Source organism: Bos indicus, chromosome 29 (assembly GCF_029378745.1).
Source record: "Bos indicus isolate NIAB-ARS_2022 breed Sahiwal x Tharparkar chromosome 29, NIAB-ARS_B.indTharparkar_mat_pri_1.0, whole genome shotgun sequence".
NCBI classification, from domain to species: Eukaryota; Metazoa; Chordata; class Mammalia; order Artiodactyla; family Bovidae; genus Bos; species Bos indicus.
Genome location: NC_091788.1, coordinates 20462492 through 20487695, shown reverse-complemented (window position 1 = coordinate 20487695; position 25204 = coordinate 20462492). Strand labels below are relative to the sequence as shown.

The window sequence follows — 25204 nt, the reverse complement described above, 5'->3', positions numbered from 1 at the left end:
TTCACTCAGCATCCATTTATTGAACATCCAATGTAGTTTTATCTAATTTTTAGAACATATAACTAGCAAATATTAATACAGGGAACTCTGACTGAAAATTAAATCATAGTGTTTCAGACTTGGAAATACAAACACCCACATTGCTCTCAATCAGATGCATATAAAGTCTATGCTGAGGCAACAGGGCCAATTTTGGAATAATCTGCATTTAAACAACTTTTCAACGCATCTTTTGCCTGAAATCTATTCTTGATTAGATTGGAGTTAGCAATCATTCTAACAGTAGAAAAATAGACCCTCTCTTTATATCATATGGCGAATTGTTGGTTCATTTATACACAATAAAAATATTTCTAGACATATAAAGAGAGAATGCAATCTGATCAATATAAAGAAAATCTGATCAATCTGATCAATATAAAGATCAATATAAAGAAAACAAGAGACATGTCTCATTTTATATGTATCCAAGTACTTAATGTAATAGTTAATAATTTTAGGGAAGCCTGCCTACATTTTTGTAGACTAGTTCAAATATAATTCACTTTACCAAGATTCCAGCTTTAGGAATTGTTTTTTGTTTTTTTTTTTACTTTAGGAAAGAAGTTTATACCAATTATGCTAATTTCTTACCATATCCAACTCATGCCGCATAATATTATTTTTAAAATGGGAACTGATTCTTTATGGAATTGATAGAATCAGAAAATCAGCAATATATATAATCAGAAAGTCCAACTAGATCATCTTTTTATATTTCCTTTCTTTGATATCCCTGGCAAAATCTCTGCAGTATGTTTTACATTCTAAAGACACTAGATTTCCAAGACTCTGAGGCAGACTGGCCCCCTTCTTAGATTTAACAACTGTGACTGTTGGAATGTTCTTCATAACATTAAACTTTTCCCATGACGTGACTTCAAATAACCCATTTAGTCAGTGAGTCACCCATTTAGTCAGTGAGTGTGACCACCCTGCACCAGGTGCTATGAGAAACAGAAAACACTGCATCCCTCACAACTTTGTTGGGCACCAAAAATTATGAAATAATTATATGTGGAGCCATAAAGTCAGAGAAACATGAAGAGTGAGTACGTATATTTTAAGTACATGTGTTATAAAAACTAGTGGTGTCACATGATAACATGCGCAGTTGATAATTTGTCCTGAGCCACAGAACTTGAAGATAAAATAATTTTCCCTCCTTTGTCTTATCCACTCTATGTCTTCCTCCTCCCCATTTCTACCACCACCACTATTTGCTTAGCTCTCACTAAGCCAGACTAGATTTGGGATGAGAGACTATATCCTGGAATATTTAATAAAGTTCTCCAGAGTCAGTCTGTGTTCAGATCATAACCCTTTCACCAAATGATCGTGTTCAAATCCCTCAAACTCTTTATACTTCACCATAAAATAGAATGATAATAAAATTCACTTTATAATGATGATGGGAAAATTATATATATCCATAAAAGTTAAGTCCTGAGAATTCTTGGCACATGAAAAATACTCAGTAAGCATAGTAATTACTATTATTAGTGAATGAGAACCTAGAGAGACTGCTTCTTTGTGATAATTTTTCTCTTTAGCCGTCAGTATCTTGTCACCCATTTGCTACAGTGAACTATAAAAGCACTGCGTATTACCAGAGGTTGATTTCAACAAATCTCATATAAGATACATATGAGACTCGTAAACTGTAGTCATAAAGACAGGTAGAAATGCTCGCTTACTTCAAAAATGGATACAAAAATACAGTTTAATGAAATTGCTCTTCACCTCTCTCCATCATTTTTATATGAGACAAGACTTTTTAAAATTGTCTTCATGTGTCTAGATCCAAAGAATATTATATCTGGGCCTCAAATAGCCTTAAATACCTAATAAATATTTTGAAAACAGTATCTTCACACTCTAACTTGTTTCTCATTTCATACTTCTCATGAAAGAAGTGTCAGATTACTATCCCAATAAAAGCAACAATAATCTTAAGATCCAAGAATCAATCTTTGTTTTCTAAACAATCAGTTATTTTATGGCAATATGTTATGGAACTTCCCCAATGGCTCAGAATGTAAAGAATTCACCTGCAATGCAGGAGACCCATTGATTCGATGAATGATAGTTAGCCTCAGCTACTGAAATGTAAAAATATCTTTATGGTGTGAAAAATCTATCTCTCAAATTCTTATATTAGAAGTTTCTTTTGCATCTGATCCTCACAAAATTTGACCCAGGAAAGTATGCATTATTATATCATAGATGACACAGGTAGGTGATCTGCACAGACTCCCAGGACAAAATAGTAAAAGAACAAGAACTCTTCTTGCTACAGTGTATCTGGCACATGGCAAGAACATAATAAATTGTTACTGATTAAACAGGTAGATGAAGATCTAACTTCGTAAATTAACGTACATGCTATTCATCCTACATAGAAGGGCCAAAGTATATAGAACAGAGAAATAAAACTGTCAAATAACCTTTTAGGATTCAGAGATAATTTCTTGGTGAAATAAAGGTAGGGGAAGGGGAAAGCCTTTGCATTCCCAGTCCTTCATGATTTTTCCAAAGACAACTGCCATTGGTGCACAAAGATCTCTCTGAGGATTTCACATCATGTAAATAAATGAAGACAGACATGAATATTACCTTGTGAATTTTTTAAAGGAGATACGAAATGAGGACGCTGTTGTCTTTGCCATATGTATCTAGGCATCCCCACAAAAATGCATTTTTCTTGAGAAAACTACTCATATACAGATGTGAAAAAAAATGGCTTCTAAATCTCCCACCATCCTACATACATATATATAAATAATAATTTCTTACAAGTTTTACATATGCTATAGCATAAGCACTAGTATTTTAATGTCCAAAATAATACATTTATATTACATAATATACAGGGTGAAATGAAAAATAGTTCGTTATTTTCTCTATAAAACTTATCCTCTGGAGATTTCCTTTATTTATATTTTAACAAATATTTCTTTATTTAGAAACCAGTGATACTGCAAAAAAAAAAAAAAAAATATTGGCCCAGCTGTATACCACAAAGAACACTGATTAATATTCTGTAATAACATAAGTGGAAAAAATTGATAATAGATACATATATATGTATAACTGAATCACTTTGCTGTACACCCAAAACTAACACAACATTGTTAATCAACTATGCTCCAATATATAATAAAAATTAAAATATATCAGCCCTCAAAGAAATTACATTGCAGTGTTGTGCAGTCACTCAGTCATGTCCAACTCTTTGCGACCCCATAGACTGTAGCACTCCAGGCTTCCCTTTCCTTCCCTATCTCCCGTAGTTTCCTTGAATTCATGTTCATTGAGTCAGTGTTGGTGTCTATCCATCTCATCCTCTGACTCCCTCTTCTCCTTTGGACTTTGATCTTTCCTAGCATCACATCTCTTCCAATGAGTTGGCCCTTCGAATCAGATGGCCAAAGTATTGGAGCTTCAGCATCAGTCCTTCCAATGAATATGCAAGGTTGATTTCCTTTAGGATTGACTGGTTTGATTTCCTTGCAGTCTAAGAGACTCTCAAGAGTCTTCCCCTGCACCACAGTTCAAAAGCATCAGTTCTTCAGCATTCAGCCTTCTTTATGGTCTAACTCTCTCATCTGTATGTGACTACTGGAAAAACCAGAGCTTTGACTATACAGACATTTGTCAGCAAAGTGATGTCCCTGCTTTTTACTATCATCTGTAGGTTTATCATAGCTTTCCTTCCAAGAGCAAGGGTCTTGAAATTTCATAGCTGCTATCACCATCCACAGTGATTTTTAAACCCAAGAAAATAAAATGTCATTGCTTCCACTGTTTCCCTTTCTATTTGTCATGAAGTGATGGGACCGGGATGCCATGATCTTAGTTTTTTGAATGTTGAGTTGTAAGCCAGCTTTTTCACTCTCCTCTTTCACCCTCATCAAGAGGCTCTTTAGTTCCTTTTCATTTTCTGCCATTAGAGGGGTATTATCTGCATATCTGAAGATGTTGCTATTTCTATCGGCAATCTTGATTCCAGATTATGAGTCATCCAGCCCAGCATTTCGCATAATGTACTCTGCATATATGTTAAATAAGGAGGGTGACAATATACAGTCTTGTCCTACTCCTGGCTCAGTTTTGAACCAGTCCATTGTTCCATGTCCAGTTCTAACTGTTGCTTCTTGACCTGCATACAGGTTTCTCAGGAGGCAGGTAAGATGGTCTAGTATTCCCATCTCTTTAAGAATTTTCCACAGTTTGCTGAGATCCACAGAATCAAAGGCTTTAGTGTAATCAATGAAGCAGAAGTAGATGTTTTTGTAGAATTCCCTTGCTTTCTCCATGATCCAACCAGTGTTAGCAATTTGATCTCTGGTTCCTCTGCCTCTTTGAAACCCAGCTTGTATATATGGAAATTTTTAGTTCACGTACTTCTGAAGCCTAGCTTGACAGATTTTGAGCATTACCTTGCTAGAATGTGAAATGAGAGCAGTTGTATGGTATTTTAAACAATATTTGGCATTGCCCTTCTTTGGGATTAGAATGAAAACTCCCATGGTCACTGTGGAGTTTTCCAAATTTGCTGATATATTGAGTACAGCACTTTACAGCAACATCATTTAGGCTTTTAAATAGCTCAGCTGGTATTCCATCACCTCAACTAACTTTGTTTGCAGTAATGCTTCCTAAGGTCCACTTGACTTCGCATTCTAGGATGTCTGGCTCTAGGTGAGTGATCACACCACCATGGGTACCTGGATCATGAATACCTTTTTTGTTTAGTTCTTCTTTGTATTCTTGCCACCTCTTCTTAATCTCTTCTGCTTCTGTTAGGTCCTTGCTGTTTCTGTCCTTCTTCATGCCCATCCTTGCATGAAATGTTCCCTTGATATATCCAGTTTTCTTGAAGGGACCTCTAGTCTTTCCCATTCTATTGTTTTCCTTTTTTTTTTTTTTTGCATTGTTCACTTAAGAAGTCCTTCTTATCTCTCCTTGCTATTCTCTGGAACTCTGCAGTCAGTTGAATACATCTTTCCCTTTCTCCCTTGCCTTTCATTTTTCTTCTTTCCTCAGCTATTTGTATAGCATCCTCAGACAACAACTTTGCCTTCTTGTATTACAGCCTCCTTTACAATGTTATGGACCTCCATGAACAATATGAAAAGGCAAAAAGATATGATACTGGAAGATGAGCCCCCCAGGTCAAAGGTGTCCAATATGCTACTGGGAAAGTTGTTGTTGTTCAGTCTCAAAGTCTAGTCCAACTCTTTGCAACTCCGTGAATTGTAGCATGCCAGGCTTCCCTGTCCTTCATCATCTTCCAGAGTTTGCTCAAACTCATGTCCACTCACTCAGTCAGTGATGCCATCCAACCATCTCATCCTCTGTTGCCCCATTCTCCTTCTGCCCTCAATCTTTCCCAGCATCAGGGTCTTGGCCAGTGAGTCAGCTCTTGTATCTGGTAGCCAAAGGATTGGAGGTTCAGCTCCAGCATCAGCCCTTCCAATGAATTTTCAGGGTTGATTTCCTTTATGATGGGCTGGTTTGATTTCCTTGCTGTCCAAGGGACTCTCAAGAGTCTTCTCCAGCACCACAGTTCCAAAGAATCAATTCCTCTGCACTCAGCCTTAACTCTCAGATCTGTACATGATTACTGGAAAAACCATAGTTTTGACTATATGGACCTTTGTTGGCAAAGTGATATCTCTGCTTTGTAATATGCTATCTAGTTTGGTCATAGCTTTTCTTCCAAGGAGCAAATATCTTTTAATTTTGTAGCTGCAGTTACCATCCACAGTGATTTTTGAGCCCAAGAAAATAAAATCTGTTACTGTTTCCACTTTTTCCCAATCTGTTTGCCAGGAAGTGATAGGACTGGATGCCATGATCTTAGATTTTTGAATGCTGAGTTTTAAACCAGCTTTTTCACTCTCCTCATTCACCCTCATCAAGAGGCTCTTTAGTTCCTCTTTGTTTTTTGCCATGAGAGTGAGGTTGTTGATATTTCTCCTGACAATCTTGATTCCAGCTTGTGAGTCATCTAGCCCAACATTTTGCATGCTATACTCTTCATATTGGGGAAAAACAGAGGGCAATTACTGATAGCTCTAGAAAGAATGAAGAGGCTGGGCCAAAGCAGAAACAATGTTCAGTTGTGGATGTGTCTGGTGGTAAAAGTAAAGTCTGATGCTGTAAAGAACAATATTGCATAGGAACATGGAATGTTAGGTCCATGAATCAAGATAAATTGCATGAGATAAAGCAGGAAATGGCAAGATTGAACATTGACATTTTAGGAATCAGTGAACTAAAATGGATGGGAATGAGTGAATTTAATTCAGATGACCATTTTGTCTACTACTGTGGGAAAGAGTTCCGTAGAAAAAGTGGAGTAGCCTTCATAGTAAACAGAAGAGTCTGAAATGCAGTACGTGGGTGCAATCTCAAAAACGACCAAATCAGTTCATCTCCAAGGTAAACCATTCAACACCACAGTAATCCAAGTCTAAACCCCAACCACTGATAATGAAGAAGCTGAAGTTACCAGTTCTGTGAAAACCTATGAGACCTTCTAGAGCTAACTCCCCCAAAAAATGTCCTTTTCATCATAGGGGATTGGAATGCAAATGTAGGAAGTCAAGAGATACCTGGAGTAACAGGCTAAGTTTGGCCTTGGGGTACAAAATCAAGCAAGGCTAAGACTAACAGTTCTGTCAAGAGAACACACTGGTCATAGCAAACACCTTTTCCCAACACTGAAATAGAAATAGATAAAACAATAAACATATTAACAATAACATAATTTGCACTGATGACAAGGACTGCAAAAGACGTAATTTAAGAACCTATGTGATAAAGACTTTGAGATAGAAGTGTGCTTTGACAGAGTAATCAGTGATTATGTTTCATAGAAGATAATATGTGAGCTGAAGCATACATTTTAAGTAGAAGTTTCCTATGTAGCTATTTGGAAAGAGAGTTCTTCAGGCAAAGAAAACAGCAAGTATAAAGGTTCCTAGATGAGAATGAACTTGAAACGTTTGATGGACTATAAACAAAGGACATTGTGACAAGCAGGATATCCTTAAAGACTTTGCATTTTATTATCAGGTGGCAGAGGAAACGGGAAATGTGGTTTGGTGTGGGAAGAAGATCAAGGACAAAAATAAGGCTGAATCTCAGAGGGGATATGCTGTAAGATCTAGGGCAAAGTATACTTTGTATAAGTCACATCATATTTCATTAGGTGACATCCTGTTCCAGTGAACTTCAAAGTGAACAGTGGCCTTACCTGCAATTTTAAAACAGACTAAAGCTAGCAGTATAAATGAAAATGTAATGACACTGTGGTGTAAAATCATCGTCTTGGCCTTGCTCATGGATGGGCCAAGCCAAACCTGAGTAGTGTCAATTACAGGCTTTATTTAGTTAGAGGGACTAACTGGAAAGATGTGAGCTTTTTTTTTTTTTTTTTTTGATAGAAAGATGAACAAATTAGGGAAGCATTGTTCACAGAAATCTGTGGTCTCTGGCAGGAAAAATCTACAGTGTAATGAAGGAGTGAATCCAGAATCTAATATAGGAGGCCAATTCACAAGCTTGTGATCCAAAAAAGAGAGGAAGTAAAAAACTATGAGATTAAGAATAGGTTGAAACATAAGAGGAAAGATAGCTTACTACAATGGCTATGAAAGGTGAGCTGGAGGTTACATCTGTGTATTGTTGATTCTGCTCTCCGAGGTGACCCTGAAAATGTCAGGAGGCCTGGATGAGCAGATGAGATGATTTCACCCACATTCAAATGTATCGATTGCTCCACTGGGAATTTTGTCTTGCCTAAAGAATGTTTACTTAAAATGAAGTATTAGCTTGATGCCATTCATTGTTTACTTTTGGCATCTGAGTTTACCTGTTGCTCAGGAATTTGTCTATTATGTCAACATATACATATATATTTTGTGCCTGTCGTAGATCTAACTTTTATATATATATACTGTGTTGAGAGGAGCCATGATATGAATGCAGTGAATCAAATAACTATCAAATAACTTCCTGCATTATCTGAACATTGAAAAATCTACATTTGAAAGCTATGTTAACTTTGAGTCCTGGCCAAGACCTGCCTGACGTCGTCACATTAGTTCTATTTCCCTTATCTAACTATATTATGAGAAACAGAAAACATACTCAAATTGTTCAGTGGAACCTGGAACATCTCACTCCAGAGAACAGCATCCACACTTATTCTGCAGTAATAGAAGGTTAGGGCCATCCAAGATTATAACAAAGACTCAATAGGAAGGGTAATCTGAATCATTACTTCATTTCTTTTATTGAGATAGCTTCTTTCCCTGACAAAAGAGAAATTACATTTTCAACTAGGTATTTATTTTTAAAAAAATTTTGTGTGTCCTTTCTCCTGTGTCAGGGATTGTGTTAGGTGTTAGCTATACAGTTCTGAACAAAACAGACAAGTTATGCATATATATAAACAAATTAAAATTAGTGATAAAATATATAAAGAAAACAAACATAATCAGCCATAGCGGGCATCTAGCTACTCAGCAAATAAAAGGGACCATTTTGAATATAAGTTTATTATTCAACTTTACTCCCCCATCCAGTTAACAAAGCCCCTCCATCCTGTTTCTTATCAGACTTTTATTTTCCTCTTATCAGAAGTTTATGAAATGCGACAGGGCAAGGTTAATGTGAGGGAAATACATGTATGTCCTGTTTCTTACATATTTCCAGTTGCTGTTCTTACTGTTGCCTTTTTTTAAAATCTCGTGATATGACCAAAAAGAAAGATTTCTTAAATTGCTATTGTAGCAACATACACTCTCATCTTAAAGATAAATCTTATACCACATATTAGTAGGAAACAGAGAACATTGGGAAAAATCAAAGCCATAGTCACTCTCAAGAAATTGACCCCAGGGGCTGTATAGGAGACAGTAAGTAGGAGGGGATGCTATCTGTAGATATGTTCCTGACATCAGATACAAAAGGCAGTAGTTTTGTTGGGAGTATACTACTGTGACAGGAGAAGACAACAGACTTTTCTGCTTCATTGATCCATTGGATCCAGTGATCCAAACATGGAAGTACACGAAAAGGGTAAACGCCAATTGTGCCAGTTTGTCCAGGGATAAGACTCCAGCAACTATTCTCTTTTCTCCTTCTCTCTTGCCCCAGAGGCCACATTTCATATCTTGAAGTGGATATTCATATGTTATTGTCTTACTAGGGTCTATATGCTTGCCCCCAGTTACCCCTGTGTTACCATGAGATTTCCTCAAGGTTGTTTCTCTCTCTTTATTTTGGTACCTGGGGATGTCTTTGTCATTGGGACTCAACTTTACATCGTTTTAAAACCTTATAAGCATAATGAAGTACTGATACTGAAGATGAAGCTCCAATACTTTGGCGACCTGATGGGAAGAACTGACTCACTGGAAAAAACCTTGATGCTAGGAAAGATTTAAGGAAGGAGGAAAAGGGGACAACAGAGGATGAGACAGTTGGATGGCATTACCATCTCGATGGACATGAGTTGAAGCAAGCTCTGGGAGTTGGTGATGGACAGGGAAGCCTGGCGTGCTGCAGTCCATGAAGTCGTGAAGAGTTGGACAAAACTGAACGACTGAACTAAACTGACATACTAATTTTTTAGATTTGGTGAATATTTTTTTGCTTACATCATATTTTAATCTATGCTAAGTGCATATCAAATGCTACATACCCACAAGCAGATAGTCATTATAGTTCCCTGGAGGATGAGTCTAAAGAATATTCTTCAAAGCCTCTAAGGCAAATTCTGCAAATTTTGAATGTTTTATTTTCCCCAAAAATGTCCAATGGAAAGTTTTTCAGATATAAGCTGGACTTCTTTTTGTTATCCAATTTGTTCTTAAATGCTTCATGACTGAATTCTTGAAAAATGAAGTGTCTGGTCACACCACCAGGAATTAAAATTTTGATGCCTCTGCCATGTAGCTAACAGTTATTTTAAGATGTCATGTGTAGATCTAAAATGTGAAAAATTTTACTTCATAAAGTGATAAAAGACTGTAGTTTTTACCTCCCAAAATACATGACTGTTATTAAGTAAAAATAAATAAATAAAACCTTATAAGCAATTTAAAATATTTTTAGCAGTGGGATCTGGAGGTTGGATGGCAGTTGGAGATGGTTGTCTCTATATAGTTCACTCTACCTTGGAATGTAAACCTAAAGAAAAAGTAGTTCTGCAATAAATGCTGGAAAGGGTGTGGAGAGAAAGGAAGCCTCCTACACTGTTAGTGGGAATGTAAATTGGTACAAACACTATGGAGAACAGTATGGAGTTTCCTTAAAAACTAAACCTAGAACTATCATATGATCCAGCAATCCCACTCCTAGGCATATATCCTAAGAAAACCATAATTCAAAAAGATGCATGCACCCTAGTGTTCATTGCAGCACTGCTTAACAATAGCCAAGACATGGAAGCATCCTAAATGTCCATCAATAAAGGAATGGATCAAGAAGATGTGGTACATATATACAGCAAAATACTACTAAGCCATAAAAACAGTGAAATAATGCCATTTTCAGTAACATGGATGGACCTCGAGATTATCATGCGAAGTGAAGGAAATCAGACAGAGGAATACAAATATCATACGATACAACTTGTGAAATATAAAAATGATACAAATCAACTTATTTTATAGATAGAAATAGACCTCACAGGCTTAGAAAATTATGATTACCTAACCTAAGGGGAAAGGTGGAGTAAATTAGGACTTTGAAATGAGCATATACACACTGCTGTTATATGAATGAGATAACTAATAAGACCCTACTATATAGCACTGAGAATTCTACTCAATATACTGTAATAACCTATATGGGAAAATAATTTGAAAATGAAAGGGTATATGTATAACTGAATCACTTTGTTGTACACCTAAAGGTAACACAACATTGTAAACCAAAATATATTCTAATATAAAATAAAAATTTAAAAAGAAGAAAACAGTCTAGAACCTGGAATTTTGTTACATTCATAGTAAAACAGAAATAATAATGCCAGTTTCACAGATGTTTGATTAGCACTTACAATCACATCTGAATAACTCCTACTACTTAACAGGACCCATGGAAATAAGAGTTTTAGCATTAATTGAGTGAAGATACAGGCTGATTTGAGAAACACAGAAAAAGCCTACATCACAAGAGGAGTGATTTGTAATAAAGGAGGTTTATGATAAAAATGGCAGATGCTTAAAAGAATCCAATTTAGAGTGACTCTAAAGTATATTTCCTTGCCAGCAAGGTATCATGATTGAAATCACGTCAATTCAAGGGGGGATAATGTAAGCTATGTCTCTGAATTCCAGTGATCAAAGGATATCATGAAACACATTAGTTCCTAAAAAACAGACTGAGTGTGTATTCCATGGCATGTTATCATGGAATTTATGTTGGGCAATTATGTATTAAAACTAATATGCGTTTGGGGACTGAGTATAGGCTAGGAGGAAAGGGAGAATCTAGTCAGGTGAACGATGACCTTCAGAAGCACATGTAAAAATTGTGATCTCTCTTGTTTTTATAGGAGTCACAGCTGAAAGCAATGAAAGAGACTGTGCAACTCTGCCTCTCAACTGTTTTCCACGATCAGCATCCTCTCCATTTGAATCCCTTCAGGCCGTATCGAACTCAGTTATCAGTCCCAACCATGATAACTGACACCAGGACTGCATATGTAAGCACAACGGCCAAGGTACTTTCTTGACTTCAATTCGTATTATCATCAAAGTGAATCCAAGTAAGATAGCAAATTCATTGAAAAATCAGGATGTAAACGGGAGATAGTAACCCAGTTTGTAAAGTCTTCATAGTCACTTGGAGAATGTTGGAAAACAAATTTTCTGTATAAGAGAACAAGGTGTTTCTTAGGCAGAATTATTATTATCATAATTATTTTACAATATTATAAGAAAATATCTTGTATTATATTCCAGTTTTCACCAGGGGTTTATTATGGAAAATACTTTCTTCTAGGGTATAACCACCATCCTTACAAAAGTGGATACATTTTTCAGAAATTAAGCCTGTAGTTCTCAACACTGTGACTGTACATTAGAATCACTTGGGATAGTTTTTTTTTTTATTTTTTTTTTTTAAAGTCTTAATACTTGGGACTCACCTCAGACAAATTCTTCCTGGTTTGGCTCCAGTCATCATTAGGTTTTAAGAGCTCCCTAGGGGACTAGGAGGGCTTCCCTGTGGCTCAGCAGCAAAGAATCCACCTGTCAATGCAGGAGACGTGGGTTCCATCCCTGGGTTAGGACGATCCCCTGGAGAAGGAAATAGAAGATAGAAACCCACTCCAGTATGCTTGCCTGGAAAATCCCATGGACAGAGGAGCCTGGTGGCCTGCAGTCCATGGGGTTGCAAAAAAGTTGGATGCAACTTAGCAACTTAAACAATAACACCTTAAGCAAATCCCTGCCATCACTCTACTTTATACAGGACAAAAGAGGGCATTTCAGTTCCGCTTTTGTTTCAATCATCAGAACCTTCAGTTTGCAAGCTCTAATTTTAAATAAATATTGACAATCTGAAATTGTTATTAAAGAAAGGAGTTTAGTTTCAGGCAGTATACTTGAAGGTGCAATTCTTTTATCACTTGCCTCAGGATCACTTGCTGTTGAAATAAATGTTATAGAGAGGAGTCCAACTTCTAAAGCAAATCCATGGTGAGCTAGAGGACGGTGGGCAAAAAACCCTGAGGACCACTGTTACAAATACCTACCAATACAGGACTGGGGGTGTGGCCAATCTGTAGATGAGGGAAATGCTATTTTCAGGATTAAGAGTCAAAATTAGGTAAAATAAAATAAATCTACCATTCTGTTTTTCTCCTGTAATGGGTTGACTTCTCAAAAACAGGTTAATCTGTGTAACCTTCTTTTTCTGTTAAAATCATTTGAAATAAGTATTTCCATTTTATATTATCTTCTTTGTTTTTATTATGTAATGAAGGATCTCAAAAAATTTAGGCCAATATTTTTCATCTTTACATCTCTCTGATCCTCCTTTGAAAACAGTGTTTTGTTTTGTTTTGTTTTAATTCAACTAAACTCAGGGAAGAAAGTTGCATACTAATATATTTTTATGTTTAAAAAAAATCCTGGTAAATTTATTGAAACAGACTATTGGTTAAGTGTACAGCTACCTTACACAATCTCTGCCACCTATCATAAAGCCACATACTCCTTCCACTTCAGGTTAGTTTAAAGGAGAAGCAAAGATTCAACCGTATTAAGTCCAGTGACTTTGGGCAAAGTGGCTTTGTGATTTTATGGACACGTGACACTTGTCTCCAACTTAAAGTATATTTATTAGGCTCATTATTAAAACTGGGCTCTTTATGACCCTGAATATATGGAAGAAATTACTGATTGTTACTTTAACTGGCTTATTAATTGTTACTTTAACTGACTTATTAATAAATATGTATCCTGTCATGGAAATAAATAATACATATATATTATTATTTCTCTAGGTTTATCACAGGAAAACACAGGAAGCATTTAGATGCATGTAGTTTAAAAAATGCTTTTTTAAAAAAATGATAACATATCTAATTATTTAAGATAAAGTTCAATAAATCTAAGTTGATATACCATAGAGCATTCTGTTTTACAAATTAGCATTAAAAGCCTCTCTGGCATGTCTCTTTTGCTTATATTATTTATCTTTTCAAATATATTGTATTTGAAAAGATTGTATTTGGCAATTGTATTTTATGTACATGTGTGTGTGCTTTGTTCACTTAAGAAGCTCCTATTCTGTGCCTCAGTTTCCTCAGTGCCTATCTCAGGTCATTGTTGTGACATGAGCATTACAAATCATAATTTTTCTTAATTTCCTTGATACACGTGGTATCAATTCAGTTCAGTCGCTCAGTCGTGTCTGACCCTTTGCAACCCCATGGACTGCAACACGCTAGGCTTCCCTGTCCATCACCAACTCCCGGAGCTTACTCAAACTCATGTCCAACAAGTCAGTGATGCCATCCAACCATCTCATCCTCTGTCGCCCCCTTCTGCTTCAGTCTTTCCCAGCATTAGGGCATTTTCCAATGAGTCAGTTCTTCGCATCAGGTGGCCAAAATATTGGAGTTTCAGCTTCAGCATCAGTCCTTCCAATGAATATTCAGGACTGATTTCAGTTAGGATTGACTGGTTGGATCTCCTTGCAGTCCAAGGGGCTCTCAAGAGTCTCATCCAACACCACAGTTTAAAAGCATCAATTCTTCAGTGCTCAGCTTCTTTATAGTCCAACTATCACATCCATACATGACTACTGGAAAAACCATAGCTTTGACTAGTGCAACAACAGACCAACCCAGACTTGCCTGTGAGTGGCCAGGAGTCTCCAGCGGAGGTGTGGGTTGGCAGTGGCCTGCTGCATGGTCGGGAGCACTGAGTGCAGCAGTGTGCATGGGACCTTTTGAAGGAGATTACCGTTATCTGCGTTACCTCCACTATAGTTTGGCCTCAGGTCAAACAACAGGGAGGGAACACAGTCCTGCCCATCAATAGAAAATTGGATTAAAATTTACTAAGCATGGATCTGCCCATCAGAACAAGACCCAGTTTCCCCTTGGTCAGTCTCCCCCATCAGCCTTGTCTAACTCAATGCACCTATGATCCATGCCATGTAGGGCCACCCGAGACAGATGGGTCATGGTGGAGAGTTCTGACATGGTCCATTGGAGAAGGGAATGGCAAACCACTTCAGTATTCTTGCATTGAGAACCCCGTGAACAGTACGAAAAGGCAAAAAGATAGGACATTGAAACTTGAACTCCCCAGGTTGGTAGGTGCCCAATATGCTACTGGAAATCAGTGGAGAAATAACTCCAAAAAGAATGAAGAGATGGAACAAAAGCAAAAACAGCACCCAGTTGTGAATGTGACTGGTGGTGGAAGTAAAGTCCGATGCTGTAAAGAGCAATATTCCATAGGAACCTGGATTGTTAGATCCGTGATTTAAGGCAAACTGGAAGTGGTCAAACAGCAAATGGCAGAGTGAACATTGACATTTTAGGAATCAGTGAACTAAAGTGGACTGGAATGGTTGCATTTAACTCAGATGACCATTATTTCTACTACTGTGGACAAGAATCCCTTAGAAGAAATGTAGTAGCCCTCATAGTCAACAAAAGAGTCTGAAATGCGGTACTTGGGTGCAATCTCAAAAACGACAGAATGATCTCTGTTCATTTCCGAGGCAAACCATTCAATATCACGGTAATCCAAGTCTATGCCCCAACCAATAATGCTGAAGAAGCTTAAGTTGAATGGTTCTGTGAAGCCCTACAAGACCTTCTAGAACCCACACCCAAAAAAGATGTCCTTTTCATTATAGGGGACTGGAATGCAAAAGTAGGAAGCCAAGAAATACCTGGAATAACAGGCAAATTTGGCCTTGAAGTACAAAATGAAGCAGGGCAAAAGCTAATAGAGTTTTGCCAAGAGAACGTACTGCTCTTAGCAAACACCATCTTCCAACAACACAAGAGAAGACTCTACACATGGGACATCACCAGATGGTCAACACCGAAATCAGATTGATTATATTCTCTGCAGCCAAAGATGGAGAAGCTCTATACAGTCAGCAAAATCAAGACTGGGAGCTGACTGTGGCTCAGATCATGAACTCCTTATTGTCAAATTCAGACTTTAAGAAAGTAAGCAAAACCACAAGATCATTCAGGTATGACCTAAATCAAATCCCTTATGATTATACATGTGATATATGGCTGTTCTAATCTACATTTTTAAAAAATCTGCCTCTTCTTTGAAAAGTGTATTTGAATGATTTTCCCTGAAATCTGTAAAACAAATCCAAGTAAGCAATTTTTAACCTATATCTGGAAAAAATGCAAAATTTTCCCCAAAATGTCATTTTATTTTTATTTTTCCCAGAAGGCTAGATAATGTAGGCAGGTTTTTATTGCATCATGTATGTGGGTATATATGTGTATACATGATCCCAATAGACATATGCACTTCACATACAAATTATATACTCAGTGTGGATTTTCAAAGCTACAGATTTCATTAATTGAGTACAATATTATGAGAATTTACTGATGAAAGATTAAAAAATAATTTACATGTTGGTACTTTTTTAAAATTCTGGAGCATGACTGCTGCATAGTCATTTAGACCCACAGCTTAAGTTTCTGCTGAGGAAACAATCTGGTTTTAAAACGGTGAATACTCCAGCGGTCTGCTGGAGATGGCTCATGCTGCTGCTGCTGCTGCTGCTGCCAAGTCGCTTCAGTCATGTCCGACTCTGTGCGATCCCATAGACGGCAGCCCACCAGGCTCCCCTGTCCCTGGGATTCTCCAGGCAAGAACACTGGAGTGGGTTGCCATTTCCTTCTCCAATGCATGAAAGTGAAAAGTGAAAGTGAAGTCGCTCAGTCATGTCTGACTCTTTGTGACCCCATGGACTGCAGCCTACCAGGCCCCTCCATCCATGGGATTTTCCAGGCAAGAGTACTGGAGTGGGTCGCCATTGCCTTCTCTGGGAGATGGCTCATACATACCTATAAAAGCTGTACCTATACCTATACCTATAAAAACACAAATTTTCAGAGTTTGTACTAGTTAGTTATTAAACACTTACTATTAAATATTAATTATATACATTTACAATAAGCAAATTATACTAAAAGCAAATAACAGTATCAAAACTACTATATCATGCTGATATCTCTAAAGTTACGATGTAAATATATTTTTTCTAAGACTTTCTTATTTTGAAATTTTGATCAACCCCTTAGATTGTGCTCCCATAGATATAAAATGAAGACAATAACAGCACAACCTTATAGAATTGTTGTGAAGATTAAGAAAATTAACATAGGGCATTTAGTATGTGTAATAGTGTCTCATACTAGAAAACAGTCAATAAATGTTCAAAGTAAGTACTATTAATATATGTGGAAATGAAGATAATAGGTGGAGAAGATTTTTGGCAGGATATTAATTTGAACAAAAACTACTTAGTTTCACTGTGCAGACGTAAGAACACATTCAAATAAGCACAGCTACAATTTTTTAGCTTATGAATGAGGGAGGAAGTGGGAACGGCCGTGGCTCCTGCGGTGATAGGGGGCCCGGCCTCTAGGGCGGCCTGTGCGCAGTTCGCAGCCCCGCCCTGGGCCTGGGGCTCCTGTCGCCTCGCAGTGATCCCGGTGCGCGCCGCAGCTCCAGCTGGCCCGCCAGGGGCGCCATTGGTAGCGGGGGTCAGAAAGGCGCTCGAAGCCAACCCCTTCTAGGACCGCTACTGCAAAAAGATCCAGCAGTTGTGCAGGTCTGACTCAGCTGCTTTTGAGTCCTGACTAGAGAAGTGCAGTGAGTTTAGCAAGCAGCCAGTGGGGCACTCCAAGCAAGGGGACTTTATCCCATGTGTGGCACGGAAGACACTGGGGAAACGGCCTGTGAGCCGAGGATTCACTAAGGACTAGACTCTCAGTTCAATCTTCAACATTGAGATGGTGAAAGACAAAACTGCCGAAGAAATAAAACAGATTTGGCAGCAGTATTTTGCAGCAAAAGAGAACAGTCTACGCAGTTATTCCTAAAAAGTTTGATTTGATTTGGAACCGGGCTTAGTCCTGTCCAACATTTCTGTGTGGCCTACCAAGAAGGGAAGGTTATGAGTTTTTTGTCCGGCAATGGACAGGTACTGAACTCCACTTCACTGCACTTATAAATATTCAGATCCCAGGGGAAGCTGCGGCCAGTCAGCTGATTCTATATCATTACCCTGAACTTAAGGAAGAAAATAGTATAGTGCTAATGACAGCAGAAATGGATTCCACATTTCTGAATGATGCTGAGGCACAGTGCCTGGCCAACAAAGTTCAGCTCTTCTATGCAGGGGGCTCTTCTATGCCACTGATCCAGAAGAGAACTACAGGTTAGTGGATATCTTTAACTTCAGACCCAATGAGTTCAAATGTCTGTCACCGCACAGTTGGAGCAAAGCGGACTTGGAGCCGAAGTGAAATGTTCTCAGAACGAGGATAAGACTTAGGGCTGTCTAGTTGGCTTGTAGAATTTTCTGCTCAGCCCTGGATGGTCCTGAGCCTACCCACCCCTTGAACTCTCCGAGGCTCAGTATCTATAATAAGTCGTCTCTAAGGAGTTGCCCTCTGTGCTTATTGCAAGAAGTAACATGGAGGTGAGCCCTGTTACGTGGTATTCAGGAACAAAGATACCTAAACATTCTGATAACTGTCTCCCAGCATACTTAAAACATCCTTTTCAAGTGTTTGAAATCACATCCAGAGACAATCAAGGATCCACAAGATGGTTGACTTGATCTTACGCACTGTAGGAGTATATTTGTTCTCTGGCCATTGTGACTGTGCAGCTCCCAATAATTAGTTCCTCACCTTTATAAACTGTGGCAGGATAGTAAGCTTGAGGACCTGCTGTAGTTAGATGTGGTCTTTGCATACTCTTCCCACTTGGCTGTCCAAAGGCATAACCCAGGTATCCTGTTAGACTCTATAACAATCACATATTGTCATCAGGATTAAAATTCTATCTAGATGCTCCAAGGACTGCTGTTAGTGTAGCTGGTTTGGAGTAGCAGTAGAATGCAGGTATATTAAACGCACAGGTACAGTGCCTGCTGCCTGCATATTTTTAAACCATAGTTTGTGACACCTGATTTTTTGCCTGTTGGAAGCTTTGTATTTGGAGGGGCTGAATTGTTGCAGTATAAAGAAATCAACTATTTTGTAAAGAGAGGATCAATCCAGATTTGCTTTTTGTTTTTCAAACAACTCTAAACCTTGCCAGTATTATATTAATAGAAAAGGTAGGCAGAAGCAAATGCACCGTATTGTGTGTGGGGGAAATGTAGCAATAAAATAAAGTCTGGCTTATTAAAAAAAAAGTATGGATGAATCCTCACAATACATTTAATGTCAGCGATCACAATAGTAAATGTCATAAAGAAAGGAGACTATTGAAAGACAGCAGAAGAAGCAATTCAGAAAACAGTGTAGATAAGAAAATGATGAAATTATGTTATGAAAGTTCATTATTTCGTTCCCATCCCAGGGAGTCACCATCTTCTATCTTTGTTTTTCTTTCCATGCAATTCAAAGTCAACTTTAGCTGCAGTTGACATTGGTAAAGGTCACAGCTGTGGCATCAACTTAATTGGACAAGGATGATTTGTTATTTTTTTTTCCAGTTTGGTAGAAATGCCAAAATCATTTTAGGGCAACAGGCAAACAGTAGTCCTATTCAGGAGCTTAAAGGCATCCAAGTGAAAATTGCATTCTGCTTGGTGCCTGGAGGTTTAAAGCAAGGTGGATTTGTTTTCCCTGTTTTATTCCTGCCAAAAATCTGTTGCAAAGTAATTTCTAAGAACTCTCAAAGAAGTGCACCTGGAATTACCAGACAAAGGGTCTCGACCTAGACTGCATTTTTTAATCATTGGGAGCTTTGCTCACACCTGATGCCAATATTTTCAATTCTATTGTACTCCAGTAGAAGCACAGGGTAGTTTTGGAGATTATTCAAAGCTCCTAGATTATTCATGTTTACAGCCAAGGTTGAGAGGTATTAAAATCTGTACTGTAGGAATAGGAAACGACTCTCCCAGGTAGCTCACTTGTAAAGAATCCACTTGCCAATGCAGGAGACACGAGTTCAATCCCTGGAGGAGGAAATGGCAACCTACTCCAGTGTTTTTGCCTGGAAAATCTCATGGACAGAAGAGCCTGGCAGGCTACAGTCCTTGGGGTCGCAAAGAGTCAGGCATGATTTAAAAACTAAACAACACAGTGGAGAAGTAAGCTTGTCCTTTCCCCCCACTTTGCTGCTTCTGGAAGAGATTTCCCAACTAGCCCAAAGGTTTTCAGTTTTATAAAGATCTGTTTTTCTACCAGCTCTCTGTCCCTAGCTAACCATTTAGTTACCTGTAATACCAAGCAGCTGCTCATGTTCTTTCCATGATACAGAAATATGTTTTATATCTTTGTATGCCCAGGGTTATTGTGAGAATAAAAATGAAAACATGAATCTAAAATATCTGCATAAAATACTACAACTAAGGAATTTTGTTTGGGTTTCATTTTTGGTCTTAGGAAATCATAATTGCTTTTTTAATTACTTCCCAGTAGATGTGGCATATTTGTGGCAAGGAAATTAAGTTTATATTATATAATGTTTTACATGTTACTGTATGAACATATATATTACATATGCACATAAATATTTTAAACTAACACTATAAATTATAAGACATATGTTTAATATCAGTTCAGTTCAGTCGCTCAGTTGTGTCCAACTCTTTGCGACCCCATGAACCGCAGCACCCCAGGCCTCCCTGTCCATCACCAACTCCCGGAGTCCACCCAAACCCGTGTCCAATGAGTCGGTGATGCCATCCAACCATCTCATCCTCTGTCGTGCCCTTCTCCTCCTGCCCTCAATCTTTCCCAGCATCAGGGTCTTTTCCAGTGAGTCAGCTCTTCGCATCAAGTGGCCAAAGTATTGTTTAATATGGTAAAGATAAAAATGGAAACAACAAAGGCCCTTTAATGCTTTCTTCTTATTACTGGTATGCATATATGTACCCTGAAATGGTCTGAAACCAAATTCTCATTTATTCTTCATCCTTGGTACATGTATGCTGTAATAAAATACTACATAGAGAAATTGATTATTTGGATATCTCTATGAACTTATTTTAAAGACATGTTAGCTCCATAAGGATATAATTCATTTAATCCTTCTGAAATTAAAATAGGAACAAGACATTTTTGTTAGAAATGTTAATATACATAAGTCTAGGAAAGCATACTGATATTCAGAGAAAATGCTACTAAATATCTTTTATGTAAAGAATGACCACCAGTTTGCATTTTCCTTTCTTTTCTTTTATAATTGAGACTTTATTGTTTGTACACATTTCTTAATGTATGAACTGAAATTTTAAAAGGCATGTAGTTATAATTTCTTTTAAACAGTTATTGCAGTGACTTTCCAGCCTGACATTTGAAAGCAAATTTTTCTTAAGAGTATATCAAGTACCTACATCTTCAAGTTTTGATAAACTATTACATCATAAGTCTCACCAATTAACAGTTTAATATTATATATACTACAGATTCAAATTTTCAATCTTTCACAGCACAATAACAAAGTTACTAGGGAAATTAGACTATTGCCACCAAGGATGTTATAGAGAACATGTCATTCTGACAAGAGCCACAATCAAAGAGTGATTTTCTGTAGGAAACAACTATACTAAAAAAAAAATGAGAATAGAAGTAATGTAAATATTCAAGGCATAGTCAATGCACAACTGTAACTACAAATTGTCATTTAGTATGCTAAGTATTATAGGATATAAAAGCTACTGCCCTACCTATGGATATTTAACACTCAAGACTACCAAAACCTCCCATACTTAACATGTTGCTCTTTTCTGGTTGTACCAAAACCAAAAACCACCACCAATGGCAACCAGCAAATGAGTTAACCTCTTAAAAGTGAAGCACTTACACTAAAAAAAAAAAAAAAAAGAAAAGTGATGAGGTGAGATTTTCTCCTTCTTAAAAAATGTTTCTAGAACTACTAAAAAAAAAGGTTGTATTTACAAAATAATTGATGAAAATATTCACTTGGATTGTACTTAGAAGGGAGATGGGAACCAGTGATTATATGTGGTAAGTACATGTGGGCTTGGTTGCTTTAGTTGTGTCCAAATCTTGGTGACCATATGGACTGTAGCCTGCCAGACTCCTCTTATCCATGGGATTCTCCAGGCAAGAATACTGTAGTGGTTTGCCATGCCCTCCTCCATGGGGTCTTCCAGACCCACAAATCAAACCCAGGTCTCCTGTGTCTCTGGAATTACAGGTGTATTCTTTACCCAGTGAGATCCTTGGGAAGCCCCACACGATATTAATCAGACTTGGCCTTTTCTACCTACTTCATCAGATACTGGACTCTCCTTTTTAGTTCCTCTGTTTTCCACAGCTAAATCTTCGTTGTTATCATGGTTAGTCACTTGAGGCTCTTTATCCTTCTCTTTGCACATTTTTTTTTTAGTGAAGATTCATCCTTTCTGCCCACCTTTTTGACTTTATTTACACTTTTGTGGTAGAAGGTTAAATGACACCATCATCACTCTCCTCTTGTAAGGCTCGATCACAACTACCCTTGACAGATCAGACCTTCCTTCCTCTCGGGCATCCTGGTGATGACGGCTCCTGCCGTGTGCCCCAGGCCTGGATACCCCTGAACCTTCGTGAGCTGGGCGGCAGGGCCACTGCCACTCCCCAAACTGCCTGAGTGGCTGGGTTATTACACACCAGAGATGGTGGGAGAACCACCAGATGACTTGTTCCATTTTCTTGTCCTGTATTTTCATTAGAATTTCTTGGATGCTCATCAGATAGTATTGACTTTCATGGTATCTTCAAAGATAAAGTTATGTTAAAGATGTGTTGCTTCTCATCACCAGTTGGCTATTCATAAGTAAGACAGCCCTCAACCTCCTGTCCATTGATGATCAATACAAGAGATTTTTTCTTTAAGACTAGAAATTCTCATCTAACCTTTCTTTTGTCTCTTTAGATGCAGTAAAATCTTAATCCTAAAAAAAAAAAAAACAACTATGAGATATTTCCTTATAACACTTGCAAAAGAAAAGGACATCCATATGGAATTTAATCAATTTGGTTGTTGCTTGCTCTTTAGCGGCTCAGTTGTACCCAACTCTTTGCAACCCCTTGGACTGTAACCCACCAGGCTCCTCTGTCCATGGAATTCTCCAGGCAAGATTACTGGAGTTGGTTGACATTTGTTTCTCCTGAGGATCTTTCTGACTCAGGGATTGAATCCAGTGCATTGGCAAGCAGATTCTTTACCACTGAGCCATTAGAGAAGCCCTTACTCAGCTTCCTGTGATCATTTTATTGGCAGTATTTTCTTTCTTCTCTCTGGTGGAATTCATTCACTTGAATATCTTGCATTAACTTGGAATCTACTAGAAGCTTTTTAACAAGGGGAACCTGATGAGATTCTAGTTTTAAGAAGCTAATTCCAGTAGTAACATAGAAAGAATAGGATAAGATAATAGAAACAAAATTATTGGGAGAATAATATTATTGATAAGAGCAATGAGACAGTAGCAGCAGGAAAGGAACATGGAATGAATTTGAGAAATGCAAAGGACACAAAAATTTAAGGAAAATGTGAGGAAGTGAAGGTGGGAAGACTAGATGATTATGCTAAGGAAATTAGCTGAGAAGAGAGGGGACAAATCTTTGGGGGACTTAGTAGGATGGCAGGAAGATTATGTACATTTTTAGTATGATATAGAGTGAAGAATGCGAAAAAGATAATGAAGACAAAGTTTGAGATATGAAATAAGGATTTAAAATTCAGAAGCAGCATTAAGGAATATGAATATGATCACAAGGTGGAGAGTTGGATGTGGAGTGGAGTAGGGACACATAGCTTCTGAGAGGGGAGATAAGTTGGAAAAGATGAAGGTGTCGATGAATTTTTATGTAGATGGACAGGAGTTCAAAAAGAATAATATACTCCATGGCCTACAGTTTTCCAATGAAAATTTGATCCTTAGCAGGCCTATACTTCTTCCCAGTGGTCCTTTTCAGGCATTAGCAAGTTCCATTAGGTGGGTATCCTGAATTGGCAGGCTTCTCTCTTTAACATTGCTGTCCTGGAAACCTGTGCTGGCATCTGTGACTAAACACCAGATACCCAGTGCCAAGAATCATGTGTGTGAGAGCACAGAATTTGGAATTCAACAGACCAATTATAAATCCTGGATTTAGCCAGTTATTTGTAAAATGTTGGAAACTGAAGCAAAGACTGTGGTTATTCTTTTTGTGAAATAGAGCTAGCAATATAAAACAATGAGCCTAATTAACTAAAAGGCTAAATTTATAGCATAAAACCTGGCATGTAGTGTATCTAGTGTTTAAGAGAGTAGATATTAAAGCCAAATTGTCTGGATGTGAATTTTTGCTCTGCCACTCCTCAGCTGTGTAACAGACGCAACTTTTAAACCAATTCGCTCCTACTGATATGGGAATAATAGTACCATTTTCTTCAAAAGGTTGTTGTAAGGATAAGCTATGTATTATAATTTTCAAGATTATTTGGGCTAATAAGATATTATTTTGTGTCCTTCTCTACCGAAGTGTCCATCACACAGTTCTACGTGGAGTTTGACAATGAGAAAATAATTTCAACGTTCATCAAAAGAATCCCCACAAAAGAATTTACAAAAGCAACAGGAAACATAACATCTTGATATTTGCTGAAAGTTATTACACATTTTTGTGCCAGCACTGGCAAAAGACAAGAAAATTATTTATCATTTTGATCCACCCTCAGTGCATTGTGAATTAAATGTTTCAAAGAAAATTAGAAGTAGTATCCTTGCTTTTCATCTCTATATAAAATGCATCAATATTCAGGATTTCAAGAAATCATAGACAGTGTTTTTGAGTTCCCTAGAGTGCTGGTGTTAGACTTTCCTTTGGCATATTGTGGCCGTTTTTGATCTCTTTGTGAAAGTAAGAATATTTCTGGAGTGTCTGCAGGTATGTAACCAGGAAGTTATTCACATCAATTATACTCCAAGAGCTAACTTTTCCCTTTCGAAGGCTATTGCATGGATTCCAACTATGGTTCCAGTTGTTCAATAGTAATAATGATAGTGAGAATTTTAATTTCCATAGTTCTTTATGGCTATTGCCTAGGTGTTTTATTAGATCATCACAATAAATAGCGTGCATCTTACTATAACCATTTTACTTAAAAAGGGAACTTCAACTAAAATCCAGGTTTCTTATGCCAAGTCTAGTGCAACAAACTGCCTGCTCAAAAATGTGCATTACTTAGAATCTTAAAGATATGCTAACAAAAACAATAGATGTTTAAATATGCAGTGCTTCTTATGTTATCACAACACAAAATGTATAGAGCACTCTGGGTGACTGACTTCCTGCTGACGGCTTTACACAAGTTTTCTCAGTTAAAATCAAGAAAAACATTGTGAAGCGGTGCTGACAGTATTCTGATGTTATAAGAGAGGAAGACTG

At 37.6% G+C, this 25204-nt stretch overlaps 1 protein-coding gene and 1 pseudogene across 3 annotated transcripts in view; both read left to right on the top strand.

Moving 5' to 3' along the window:
• LUZP2 (leucine zipper protein 2) overlaps positions 1-25204 on the top strand; it is a 517925-nt gene that overhangs the window by 459121 nt on the left and 33600 nt on the right. For all 3 annotated transcript variants that reach the window (XM_019955362.2, XM_070783149.1, XM_070783150.1), the window contains one exon: positions 11621-11788. In XM_019955362.2, coding sequence (XP_019810921.2) covers positions 11621-11788 — 168 coding nt within the window. The remainder of the gene's footprint in view (positions 1-11620; positions 11789-25204) is intronic.
• LOC109554697 (ATP synthase mitochondrial F1 complex assembly factor 1 pseudogene) lies at positions 17357-18848 on the top strand (annotated as a pseudogene).